This window comes from Entelurus aequoreus, linkage group LG13 (genome assembly GCF_033978785.1).
Source record: "Entelurus aequoreus isolate RoL-2023_Sb linkage group LG13, RoL_Eaeq_v1.1, whole genome shotgun sequence".
In the NCBI taxonomy this organism is placed as follows: Eukaryota; Metazoa; Chordata; class Actinopteri; order Syngnathiformes; family Syngnathidae; genus Entelurus; species Entelurus aequoreus.
Genome location: NC_084743.1, coordinates 26,676,277 through 26,690,576, shown reverse-complemented (window position 1 = coordinate 26,690,576; position 14,300 = coordinate 26,676,277). Strand labels below are relative to the sequence as shown.

Sequence of the window (14,300 nt, the reverse complement as noted above, 5' to 3'; positions counted from 1 at the left end):
CGTTTAAAACAAAACTGTTATTATTAATTAGTAAGTATACATTTTTTTAGCCTTTTTAGAGAAAATCATATCATTGTAGTAAATTATGCAAATTACTCGATGATGTCATGGTGACCACGACCAAAGCCACACCCCCACCGCCACAGGTATCTTGGCAGTTTATGGGAAACACTGTGTATGTATACTTTTGACCCAGCAGATTTGTTCATATTTTCAGTAGACTCATAATAAATTAATAAAAGAACCAAACTTCATCAATGTTTTTTGTGACCAACAAGTCTGTGCTCCAATCACTCTATCACAAAAAAATAAGAGTTGTAGAAAGTATTGGAAACGCAAGACAGCCATGACATTATGTTCTTTACAAGTGTATGTAAACTTTTGATCGCGACTGTAAGTGTAAGAAAGAAGAGAACTGGACAGCAAAGCTCAGTGTTAAATAACATCTAAAAAAAAATATGATTTTTTTTTTTCAATAATTAACATTTATTAACCCATTTCAAGACATGAAAGTACTGAAAACGGGTCCCGCTGAGTACCATTAATGGTGCCCAGGTACCAGGAATTGGTACCGTATCAATTCAAATGTGAGATTGTTCTGTTTTATTACAACTCAGTAGTCAAATTCCTTTCTAAGAAAGCGTGTTCAGTAAAAAACACTATTCCAGCAGTTTGGTTTATATAATTTTTTAATATTTCTTTAAAAAAAAAAACGGATGTACAATCTGAGAGAGACACAGTTGAGAATTTTAGGGACTGGCTTTTCAATCTAAATTCTCTCCTGGTTGAAATATGGCATGAGCTCATGCAGATTTCCCAAACAGCAGCCTCAGAAAAACAATCAATCACTACACACCGCCAAAATAAAGGACACGCAATGTACCGTCAGTGTGAGTAAGGCTAAAATGAATACTGGACCAACACTGCGCACGTTGACTTTATCTACTACTTGTGTCGTCATACTGTCCCCATCCTTTACCTTGGCAGATGTGTTGTTACATGTCTGCTGTGACATGGGTCCTCTTATTTTTCAACTGTGGACCAGAAGTTGCGACGCAAAGAAAAAGGACGACATGAAGGAGTCAGAGCATGCCAACAAGTCACATTAAACACATCGTAGTGGAGATGTCCTCACGCGCACACATCCACACAGTGAACTTTCTATCTCTCTTCCAACACATTTCTTCATCATGACAGGTAAACAGAAAGAAAGGAAGAAGAAAAGCAGTTTGGATCTGAAAGGAAGAAGACAAATCCAGAGGTATAAACTGTCACTGGCTTAAGCATGTGACAGTTTGTATCCTCATCTCACACACGCACACATTTTTCACTGGCCTTTCTCCACAATGGCAAAAACGGCTCATCTGGGTGTGTTGTTTCATCTAGTAAAGGAGTAGCACCATCTGCAATAAAGGACAATTACAGTGGCACCTAGGTTTTTGTATGCCTCACCTAAAATGTGTTATTCTGCGTTAACGTTCACCAACATTTTCATATTCTGTTTCATTGCATGTAACAAACCGGTAAGTGTGTCGCGTGCCATTCCACACAACCAAGTGCCTGAACAAAGAATCCTATGCTTTGGTGACTCAACTTAAGTGCTTTTTTTCTTTTTTTAAAGTAATCCACCAAAGGGGCCGATTAAAGTTGTGAGTGTCAAAAAAGTAAGAAACACAATTTAATTCAAGAAAGAAACTGAAGTCTGAAGAGTCTTCAATAAAGGTAACAGTGATGTTATTTCACATTGTTTTCTCCTATAGTAATTTTTTCGTTATTAGTTTGGGGTGTCTGTATTTAATTAACTGGATTTACAGTATTTCCAAGGTGGAAAAATGCTTCAGTTCTCGTATGACTCGGGTTTTTTCTCTTTGGAACGGATTACTGGCAAAAACTGAGGTACCACCGTAGTCTACACCCAAGAGCACATTTTCATCCATTCATTCGTTTTCTTTTACGGCTTGTCCTTCCTATAGTCATGGTTGAGAAAAATAAGACAATGCTTTACCACACGGGTGTCGTTTTCGTCGAGGGCCATATCGCAGTTTTGACTGCCATCAGAAGGCCGCTTGTAACAGCAAATAATATATGAATTGGCCTATTATTATATATATTTCGTATGTACACTGTAAAAAAAATGTTGATTTTACAGTGACAACTGGCAACTCGGTCACAAGAATTTTACTGTAAAAAATAATGTGTTTTTACAATATATTACGGTAAATGGAAAAACAGTACCACTGTTTTATTTACGGAAAAACCAGGCAGCTTAGTAGGCGGAACTTTTTTTTTAACAACATATTGGAAAAACAGTAGTACTGTTTTTGTTTGGTTTTTTATTCTGGCAACTGAGCTGCCAGTTTTTTTATCATAAAAAAATGCTGCACTGTTTTTCCATTTAAAGTAGTAATACATCGTAAAAACAACAACCGTGGATTTTACAGTAAAAAAATCGGAACTCAGTCAACAGAATTATACTGTTTTTCAATTCACAGCAATATGCTGTAAAAACCACGGTACATTTTACCGTAAAATCTATTTAGCAGTGTACGATTTAATGGAAAACTTGCTTTGAAATCATAGGTAAAGAAGATATTTATGTATTTATTTTTATTTTTAAAAAAAACAATTGTTTGGAAAGTATGATTCAATTTTAAAAAGTATGCACTTTCATGCAGGTTTTTTTTTCTGTCAAAATGGAAAAAACTAATACATGCAGTAAAAAATAAAAAAAATAAAAAAGGTACTTTATTGACGCATATTATTTCCAGGCGTTTGTGGGCCATAAACGCTATATGGCTTGCCAGATCTGGCCCCTGGGCCTCAAGTTTGACACCTGTGCTTGAGCAGATCAGCTTTTTGACTGTAATCCTAATTGCTGGAGGATACATTTGTAAGGGTAAATGGCCTGTATTTTCCACATTAAAATATTCTAAAAAATTAGGAAGACGGTAGATTTTGTTCAAAACAACCTTAAAAAAAAGTAATTACTCTTTCTGCTTTTGAATAATTTGCTATTGTTGACCAGAATTTATTGTCTACCGAACTCAAGTACTCGCTGCCTGCACTCGTGTCCGGCATAAGTGGACCTTCTTATTCTTTTGGTTTTTAATTTTGTGTGTGTGTGTCTGAGTGACATGACGAGAAGGCAGATGAAAAGAGAAACGGGAAGATGAGCAGCAGAAGACAAAAAGTGTCCAGTTATTGTACAGTAGTCACTCCCTCTGCACATGAGGTAAACAAAGGTGATCAAAAGTGTGTGTGTGTGTGTGTGTGTGTGTGAACGTGCAAAAGAATGACAACAGACAGATATGGTGCTGATCATTCAAATGCTGTCTTGTGGGCTGGGAGTTGATCTGCAGCGTGTGTGCATGAGTACTACTGTAGCGTGACAGCATAGATAATAATAATAATAATAATAATAATAATGATGTGTGTGTAAATGTGTTCTTTAAATGCATTTTCTCTTTCCCAACACAAGCACTGCAGGCACTGGAACGTGACAACTGTTGAAACCTTCTCTGAATGACTTAATGTTAAAACAAATACATACGTTCATTGTGATTCATCACGTCGCAGGAACGTTGGCCGTTCAAGCGCCAAGCCAGCAGCTTAATTCAGTGACTGCGTCACGATGATCACACACTGTCGCCTCCAAAAACACTGTAGGACCATTCAAGCACGGTGCTTTGTGTGGACGCGTCCTTCCTTTAAAAACGTTGAGGTTTATTGCAATCTGGTGAGCAAAAGTGGGACTTTAGGACGGCCGGCGACTGATTGCGTGAGGACCCGGCCGAGATGAGGCAAAGGTGGAGCAGCTTGACGCGGCGCGATGCGTCTATCATCTGGCGTAGTGCTTGATGTAATCTTGAACTTTATTACGAAAATCTTCCTAAAGGGAGACAAAGTCGGGATAAAGTGTTAGAACCAATCACAAAACCGCACATGAGAATTTGTGTAGACCTTTTAAATATTGTACAGTGCAACCCGATTAAAGAGGAACTGCATTTTTGGGGAATTTTGACCATCATTCACAATCCCTTTATAAGACAAGAACATATATGTCTTTTGTTTTTTTTTATGAATTCTAAGTCCTAAAATACAGCAAATATGAAGTTGCTAACGATATAGCTAATGAGAGTACTCTATTGCGGCCCTAAAGCACTCTAAAAAAAAATCCAAAAACCAGCCAACAATAGTCAATTTACATCTCGTGACCTAAATATTAACCAAGTATTAACAATATTGTTATTATAACGTTAAGGAACTACTTTTAGTGGCGCCGCGATCACAGAGATGTAACTAGCTTATGCAGCTACAGCACTGACATATAGTAGAAGCATTTAAGTCCCATCTTAAAACTCATTTGTATACTTGTCAGGTTCAAACAAACATTGATGACATCTATTAAAACAGACAAGAAGCAAGGAAATAAACAGAGACAGGATTCAATTTGGCTCAATATGAGGAGAGACGTGTACACCTGTACCCTTGTACTGTGGCATCACGCTCTGGCGAAAGATTGTACGCCACCTCTTTTTATTTGGACTTTCCCTGTTTACATAACACCAGCTGTTTCCAAAGGAATGGGGGGTATGTAAACAGCCATTGTTTTTGGTCACATTAACACAAAAGAAAAAGATGCCTCTGGCTTGGATTGGTCCTGGATCGAGCTTGAGCAAGTCTTGGATCACAATAGATAACCCCTCCCGTCTCCTCCCATCGTACACAGCGGAATTTTCCAAGCCTTTAGCTTGGTGCAACAAAGACAGCTTTCGTCTGTTCACTGGGAACCCAGAGAACGGAGAGTTTTTCGATAATTTACATACAATTTTTCTGACAATACTCTAGCCATTAAATAGACCCCCCTTTTAGACCAGTTGATCTGCCGTTTCTTTTCTGCTCTGCCCCCCTCTCCTTCATGGTGACCACAGATGACGCACTAGCTGTCCAAAGTCGGGACCCAGGGTGGACCGCTCATCTGTGCATCAGTTGGGGACGTCTCTGCGCTGCTGACCTATCTCCAGTCAAGATGATCTCCTGCTGACTCTCACACTATTATGTTAAATCCACTATGGACTGGATTGGCGGGGGGGGGGGGGCACATCCAAGGTTTCTCATCGTCATCCCATTGGGTTGAGGTTTTTCTTGCCCTGATGTGGGATCTGAGCTGAGGATGTCGTTGTGGCTTGTGCGGCCCTTTGAGACACTCGTGATTTAGGGCTATATAAGTAAACTTTGATTGATTGATACTGAGCTGTAGCTGCTGCGTCACCTCTGAGTTGGTGAATGTTAATTCTAGATTAAAAATCATCCCTCTTACTTGTAGAGTAAAAGGCTGTGGCCATAAAGTTAAAGTTAAAGTTAAAGTTCCACTGATAGTCACACACACACTCAGTGTGGTGAAATTACTCTCTGCATTTGACCCATCCCCTTGTTCCACCCCCCTGGGAGGTGAGGGGAGCAGTGAGCAGCAGCGGTGGCCGCGCTAGGGAATCATTTTGGTGATTTAACCCCCAATTCCAACCCTTGATGCTGAGTGCCAAGCAGGGAGGTAATGGGTCCCATTTTTATAGTCTTTGGTACGACTCGGCCGGGGTTTGAACTCACGACCTACCGATCTCAGGGTGGACGCTCTAACCACAAGACCACTGAGCAGGTTTAACATTCAATTTACACCCGGAGATTGTGAGAAAGACACGAAAAGATGCTTGTTTTTATTTCACCTTTAACCCTTTACACGGTAAGATATGAACGCTATGAGTCAGCATCCCAGTGAAAGCAGACATTGTACAGTAAGTGAATGTTTTATTATGTTCATAATTTGTGCTTTTGGTTACTTGATGCTTAGTGTTTATCACTCAGCTTTTAAAACTTCTAGACCATTCTTCGTATATTGAGGCTCAAAAATATAAGGTTCTGGATCATCATTTGTCCAAAAAGTAGTAGTCGTTGGCTCTCATGAATTTTGTCATGATTAGTAGTGTTGTTGTTGTTGAAGGAAATAGCGAACGTTGTGATCAGTCTGTGAAATGAATACGCCGCCGTATTCTTAAAATGAGCAAAATACGTAAATATTACATGCTATTATAATTGTGCCTGTTTTCTATATTACATATATACTTACAGCGTGTATATAAAATGTTAAACTGCAATTTTGGATTAATTAAAGACATGTTTTACATATGTCTAGCTTGTGTACTATTGTGTGCATAGCTGTGTAGCTGCTAGCTCATAGTAGCTTATAGCTTATCATGTTTACTTTTTTGTAAATGACTTTACTAAAATACACGAAAAGACCAACATTGTGTGCTTATTGGAGGACATTTTGCTTTACTGGCTGTTAAGCTTTTAACAAGTAAACGCGCAGCAGCAGCACTAGTATTGGAGCGCTTGTATCGGGGATTAGACTTGGACTTAGACAAACTTTAATGATCCACAAGGGAAAATGTTCCACACAGTAGCTCAGTTACAATGATGGAAAGTGTAAGGATGGAAAGGACAATGGAGGTATAAATAGACTAAATATAGCGATATAAAATATAACATTTATACGTAATATTTATATAATATATGTACAGTATACTATATATACTGATATATTATGTCTATATCATATATACAATATATAACAATTACCATGTACAATATTACAGTATATGTGACAGCTGCGGCATAAAATAGGGAGTAAATCCAGCAGAAAATAGAAAATAGACATTAAAAACAAAGAGAAGTAGCTAACATAGAAGGTGTCAGGTAATAGACATATATCATCTTGTAGATTGTAGATACAAACTAATATAATCTAATTATTGTTCTTTTTTTGCTGATAGCCGATATTAAAATCGAATGGGGACACCACTAATCGTAACCCTACAGACTTATGGAAAGTGGATAAAGTAATGTTCACCAGGCAAAGTCAGCACGTCAGCGTGTCTGCACTACTTCAGTCGTGTTTACATTTGTTGGACTGATACTCGTCTGTGTTTATGTTGACATGATCATACTTTGTAACAAGAACCAGCAAGCTTTAGGAAATTTATTTTGTTTGTGTGGCCACAGCACATTTAATGGGAAGAAGTTCAGTTGGGCCTGAGACTTGAATGGGTTCCGGTCTACAATTCTCTTTCCTCTTGTTGAAAAGTAGTTTATGTTAAATTGTACAACCATAATATTATGATTAATATTACTAAAAACATAGTTAGAAATGTCTATACAGATTAATAGCATTTCATAGTTTCTGCCATTTTAATTTCAACACAATAATTAACAGTGAGACCTCGGTTTTTGTATGCCCCACTATGATTAGCTTTTCTCACCCAAATTTTGCCCTGGTTTTTTCAAATACTGTCAGTTTTCATACGGCCAAACATTGCGCTTAACAAAAATAGTCTGTTCCTCCCAATGTGCCTCAACAAAACTTTATGCATGGGTGACTCAGTCACTGTGCTTTTTTACTGAATACGACTGCACAATAATCTACCATGGGGCCAAGTGACGGCACTTCCATAAAGAAGAAAAACACTACTGAATTAAAAAAAACAAATCACTTTTATGAAGGCTTCCACATAACTCTCCCCTAGTTTTTTGCTGCTATCAGCCCACTAACAACATGGTATCGGGACACCCCTCCAAATTATAACTACTACTACTATTGGGTCGGTTTTATTTATTTCTTAATAACTGAAGCTGGGGAAAAGCAACACGTTTAACATTTAATACCTTAGTACAAAAAAACGTGTGTTCTTACTGTTTTTTGATGTACAGTCTTGGTCAAAAGTTTACATACACTTGTGTAGGACATAATGTCATGGCTGTCTTGAGTTTCCAATAATTTCTACAACTCTTAATTTTTTGTGATAGAGTGATTGGAGCACATACTTGTTTGTCGCAAAAAACATTCATGAAGTTTGGTTCTTTTTTTAATTTATTATGGGTCTACTGAAAATGTGACCAAATCTGCTGGGTCAAAAGTATACATACAGCAACATACATTATCAATATTGGTGATGTAGAAAAGTTACAATCAAATCAAATTAGCTTCATAGCATGGCCTCTTAACTTCATGTGAGTGATTATGATTGACGACACCTGTTGACTTCTCTGAGCCCATTTAAATAGGGCTCATGTGATGCAGTCATTACACTCGGTTACAAACACGACAATGGGAAAGTCAAAGGAACTCAGCACAGATCTGAAAAAACGAATCATTGACTTGAACAAGTCAGGAAAGTCACTTGGAGCCATTTCAAAGCAGCTTAAGGTCCCAAGAGCAACTGTGCAGACAATTGTTCGTAAGTATAAAGTGCATGGCACAGTTTTGTCACTGCCACGGTCAGGAAGAAAACGCAAGCTATCACCTGCTACTGAGACAAAATTGGTCAGTATGATCAAGAGTCAACCGAGAACCACCAAAAAGCAGGTCTGCAATGAATTGGAAGCTGCTGGAACACAGGTGTCAGTGTCCACAGTCAAGCGTGTATTGCATCGCCATGGACTGAGAGGCTACCATGCAAGAAGGAAGCCCTTGCTCCAGAAGCGACACCTTAAGCCTCGTCTAAAGTTTGCTGCTGATCACATGGACAAAGATAAGTCCTTCTGGAGGAAAGTTCTGTGGTCAGATGAAACAAAAACTGAGCTGTTTGGCCACAATACCCAGCAATTTGTTTTAATCCCAGGAACAACATGCTTACCGTCAAGCACGGTGGTGGTAGTATTATGCTCTGGGTCTGTTTTGCTGCCAATGGAACTGGTGCTTTACAGAGAGTAAATGGGACAATAAAAAAGGAGGATTACCTCCAAATTCTTCAGGACAACCTAAAATCATCAGCCCGAATGTTGGGTCTTGGGCACAGTTGGGTGTTCCAACATGACAATGACCCCAAACACACGTCAAAAGTGGTAAAGGAATGGCTAGATCAGGCTACAATTAAGGTTTTAGAATGGCCTTAACAAAAGTCCTGACTTAAACCCCATTGAGAACGTGTGGACAATGCTGAAGAAACAAGTCAATGTACGAAAACCAACAAATTTAGCTGAACTGCACCAATTTGGTCAAGAGGAGTGGTCAAAAATTCAACCAGAAGCTTGCCAGAAGCTTGTGGATGGCTACCAAAAGCGCCTTATTGCAGTGAAACTTGCCAAGGGACATGTAACCAAATATTAACATTGCTGTATGTATACTTTTGACCCAGCAGATTTGGTCACATTTTCAGTAGACCCATAATAAATTCATAAAAGAACCAAACTTCATGAATGTTTTTTGTGACAAACACGTATGTGCTCCAATAACTCTATCACAAAAAAATAAGTTGTAGAAATTATTGGAAACTCAAGACAGTCATGACATTATGTTCTTTACAAGTGTATGTAAACTTTTGACCGTGACTGTATTTTACACTTAATATGGAACTTATGTTTAATTTTAGTAAACACTTGTTTAAGTCTTGTATAACAATACATGAATTTTTGAAGCTACTTTTTGTAATATATCTATATGCATAATAATGTAACACTTAAATGAAAATACCTCAAGTTGACAGCTTTTCTCAGTACTTTTTTAGGTGCGGTTAGAAAATAGATTAATTAGATGAATAAATTACAGATCATAATTAATTAATCACTCATTTTTTTAATCGCTTGGCAGCACTAGATGTTAATGCAAATGGAACATGAACCCATTATTGAACATAAAGTGTAATACAAACACACAGGTATGATTCATCAAATGTGAGGATCAAATAAGCTCCACAGAGTCAAAAAGTCCTAATAAAACACCATTAAAGGCTCAAAAGCCTTTTTGAACTCTACTTGTGCATTCGTTAGCTTGAAGAATCCATGCAAACTCTGCAGCCTATTAAAACTTTTAGAGAACAACTTCTGGCAATATTCCACCCATGGAGGACAATTAGCTCTCCTCTTGCCTAATGATCTCAGCAGGTATTCAAAGCATCAAACGTGGGGGAAGAGAAAACAAATTAAAACCTTCGGGGACAAACTTACACATCTGGTACAAGGTAGAAACTATGTAAAGCACGGTCCAGGGATATACAAGATAGAAGGCAAGAAGGAAGGTGTGAAAGGAAAAGATTGAAAAAGGAGCACAAAAAAAGTAAATAGGGGAGTTGCTAAGGTGTGGTGAAGAAACAACACATTCTGACAATTGGAATTCTGTTGGTGAAAATGGCAGTGCCCTGTCATGTCAGGGTGTAAAAATAGCTTGTTGGATGGGCTATATGTGTCACACAGAAAAGAAAATATAGATTGTCTGTGTTTCGGTTTGCACAATGGCAGGGATTTCTTTTTAGCACCTAGAGCAACGACTAAAAGATTGTCTCGGGAAAAGTAGTGAGTTACAGTAGGGAAAGGATTCATATGGCCTCATTCCTGGGTGGGTCTTGCGTGACAGGAAGGAGGGGGTTAATCATTTTGCAATGCAGTCAGCTGAAAATGATGGAAAGCCCTATACCAGGGGTCACCAACGCGGTGCCCGCGGGCACCAAGTCGCCCGTAAGGACCAGATGAGTCGCCCGCGGGCCTGTTCTTTTTTTTAATTTTTTAAAATTAAATCTACATAGAAAAAACACAAGATACACTTTCAATCAGTGCATCAACCCAAACAACCTCCCCCATGCACACTCATCCACACCCACTCACACAAAAGGGGTTATTTCTTTCTGCTACCAATATTCTGGTTCCCACAACATAGACAACACATCTGCAAGGGACACAGTCCCTGAAGCACACATGATTGTATAGGCTGCTGGTCCACTAACATTTTCATTAATTACTATTTTTTATGTAATTATTTTTATATTGTTTTACTTTCTTTTTTATCCAAGAAAATGTTTATTTATTTATCTTATTTTATTTTATTTTTAAAAAAAGGGCCTTATCTTCAACAGACCAGGTTGTCAATGAAATTAGATTTGTTTAAAGGGTTTTTTAAACTAGGCCCAGTCCAGATAATGTCCAAGTCGGACTCAGCAACACACACCTTCATTCATGTACACAGAAAAAAATTAGGGAACACAACAGATTGCATATAATTTATAAACAAAATTACATTTTCAAAATAAGCATTTATGTACAGTCCAGATTATGTCCAGGTCACTCAAATTAGGGAACACAACAACAGATATCATATAATCTATAAACATAATTATACTTTCAAAATAAGTCTTTGAGGACTTCTCATCTTTTTTTTTATGTTTTTTGGCATCATTATCGTTTTCAACCATGTAACTTTCTAAAGTTAGAAAATACTGAATAAATGTTTTAAAGAAAGTAATACTAAGTGAATATCTGTTTTTGGCCTTAAAAATAAACATTTTACCGAGTACTATAATTAAATTGACTAAATCATGATTGCCAATGAACTCTCCTAAAATAACAGAAACCACATTAAGCTTCATAAACAAACCAATCCTTAAACACATTGTTTCAACTTCCACCCAAAACAAAGACACAATATGACAATACCAAAACAAATGCAGGGTGATTCAGGCTCCTGACAACAAAATCGGCAATCATCTGACTCTGTCATATTCCATAATTGTAACTTTTTCCCCTTTTGTAAGAAGTTATAAATAATTCAAATTTGAAAATAACGATTTTGCACATCGATAGTGGTTTTATAGATTAGTTTGAATATGGCATCCCATGGCAACGGGCAGTCAAAAAAGTCCTCCCATTTTCCATTTGTGTTGTATGAGGCAGCCTTCAGAGATTTCTTTATTAAATAAAAACTATATATTTTTCTATTTATTTTAGTTCCTTTTTGCCAACTAGAATTTCTTATTAGAGGTTTACAAACTAATAATTTAGTAGTTCCATAATTAATTATTTGTTTCCATCTTTTCCCAATTACTCCAGTTAGTTGATGATAAAATGAAAAGCTTGAGCAAGCATCACCATACATAGCTCTAAATTCATCATACTTCATAATTTTACCATTCTCATTGATAATATCATTGACAAAAATGATTCCTCTTTCAAACATATTTTTCCAAAAGAAAGGCTTTCCATCTATTACAATATTAGAGTTCATCCATATTAACTGCTGCAAAATACTGTCTCTTTTTTCTGGCACATAAACTTGAAAACACCACTATGAGTGGATTGTTTCCTTTATGAACCCCCGCCATGTTTCCCAGCAGACTCTCTGGGAGGGGATCACTTGTAAAAAAGGATACAATTTCTTTTGATACAGTACATGTTTTTTGTCCAACAAGACATTTGTGTACCACTCAATGTTTAAATACATATTTGGAACAATTGATGCTTTTAAAGACAGACACATAGCTTCAAGGTTAAGAAGTTTCAGGCCCCCATATTCATACTCTTTGCACAAAACCTTTCTTTTAATCTTTTCTGGTTTGCCGTTCCAGACAAAATCGAAGACCCTCCGCTCATAAATCTTAAAAAAGTTTTGTGATGGAGCTGGTAATGACAAAAACAAATAAATTGAGGAATAATTAACGAGTTGGCAATAGACATTTTACCATACAAGGTTAGGGATTTCCCTTTCCATAATTGCATAATTTTGTCCAGCTTTCTTAGTCGATTATCATAATTTACTGAGCCTAGATCTTCCAGATTTTCTGGGACAACAACACCAAGTATGTTAACTGGTCCATCTGTCCACAAAACAGGCACTTTGCATTCCATTCGAAAGGACATTCCCTTTAGATTTCCGATCCTTAACATTTTACATTTATCATAATTAAGCTTAAGGCCAGATTGCTGTGAAAATATGTCCAAAAGATTAAGAAGGTTCCGCAAACAATGAGGAAAAATCTTATCTTTGTGAATCAGCCTTTTCTGACATGAACTTCATCAAGAACAAACACAAAACACGCCTCACTGACGCACATCTGCAAGACTCACTCAGAGTTGCAGTGTCAAGTTACACACCAGAGTACAACACACTAGTTAACAGCATGCAATGCCAGGCTTCCCACTAACTGACAAAGAAACAGATAACAGATTTGGTGTCCAGTTCAAAGTGTGACACGATTTAAAAATTTGAGAGTTTACTTTTGTATTTTACATGAGTTATTATATGTACAAACATGGTGCAAAGTAATTCATGATTTGTTAAAAAATGTTAGTGGCTAGCTAGTTAAAATGGGATATTGTGATTTCACAAGACTGTCTTAGAAGTGATCATTTGAAAATGTTCAATTTGAAAAATGTGCACTTAGAGAAAATATAAAAATTAAGTGTTGCATACTGATATTTATCTGTTTCTATATATATTTATTGTGAGAAATCATTAAGATGATCAGTGTTTCCACAAAGATAAATATCATTATTTATTAATAATAACAGAGTAAAGGTAAATTGAGCAAATTGGCTACTTCTGGCAATTTTTTAAAGTGTGTATCTAACTGGTAGCCCTTCGCATTAATCAGTACCCAAGAAGTAACCCTTGGTTTCAAAAAGGTTGGTGACCCCTGCCCTATACAGTAACTGACACTGTGGTCAAAGTTGGAATTGCCACAAAACACATTTTAAGATATTCAACACTCTACTGCCAGAATTATGCATGATGGCAGCCCAAACTTTGAAGCTTTAGTGGTATACTGTATTTTATTCTGAAAATGTTGGAATGCTGATTAGTAGGAGTATCCAAACGTTTGGAGAACAATGAAGGCTGCGACTCACAGAAAACTAAAAAACAACAATATATCTTGATTTGGTTTTATTTGGATTTGAGCTAGATGTAACATGTTGAGCCATGAAAATTCCACAGTTCCCAGGTTGGTGCTCATTAGGTAGTAAATAGGTTAATTTTTGGAGGGCTAAGTAACGGCTTATCGAATGAAAGAAAAATACAATAAAAAATTGGAAAAACAATATTTGACCAATAAGTTTATCATGTCAGCTCTACTGTGGGAACTGTTGCTGTAATTAAGGAAAACAAGTTTTATATAAGTACCATATAAGATATTTGATTACTGGTAATAATAGATATCAGTTGTGGCTGTGTATATATTCAAACATTTACAATGTATTTAGAGTGTTTTAAAGGCCTACTGAAACACACTACTACCGACCACGCAGTCTGATAGTTTATATATCAATGATGAAATCTTAACATTGAAACACATGCCAATACGGCCGGGTTAACTTATAAAGTGCAATTTTAAAATTCCCGCCACACTTCCGGTTGAAAAACTCCTTTGGATATGATTTATGCGCGTGACGTCACAAAATCCACGGAAGTGGTTGGACCCCATCTGACCCGATATAAAAACCTCTTGTTTTCTTCGACAAAATTCCACAGTATTCTGGACATC

At 37.1% G+C, this 14,300-nt stretch overlaps 1 protein-coding gene across 1 annotated transcript in view; it reads right to left on the bottom strand.

Moving 5' to 3' along the window:
* Nucleotides 1-677: 677 nt before the first annotated feature.
* ube2f (ubiquitin-conjugating enzyme E2F (putative)) overlaps nt 678-14,300 on the bottom strand; it is a 54,660-nt gene continuing 41,037 nt past the window's right edge. The window contains exon 10 of the mRNA XM_062067624.1: nt 678-3,889. Coding sequence (XP_061923608.1) covers nt 3,839-3,889 — 51 coding nt within the window. The 3' untranslated portion in view covers nt 678-3,838. The remainder of the gene's footprint in view (nt 3,890-14,300) is intronic.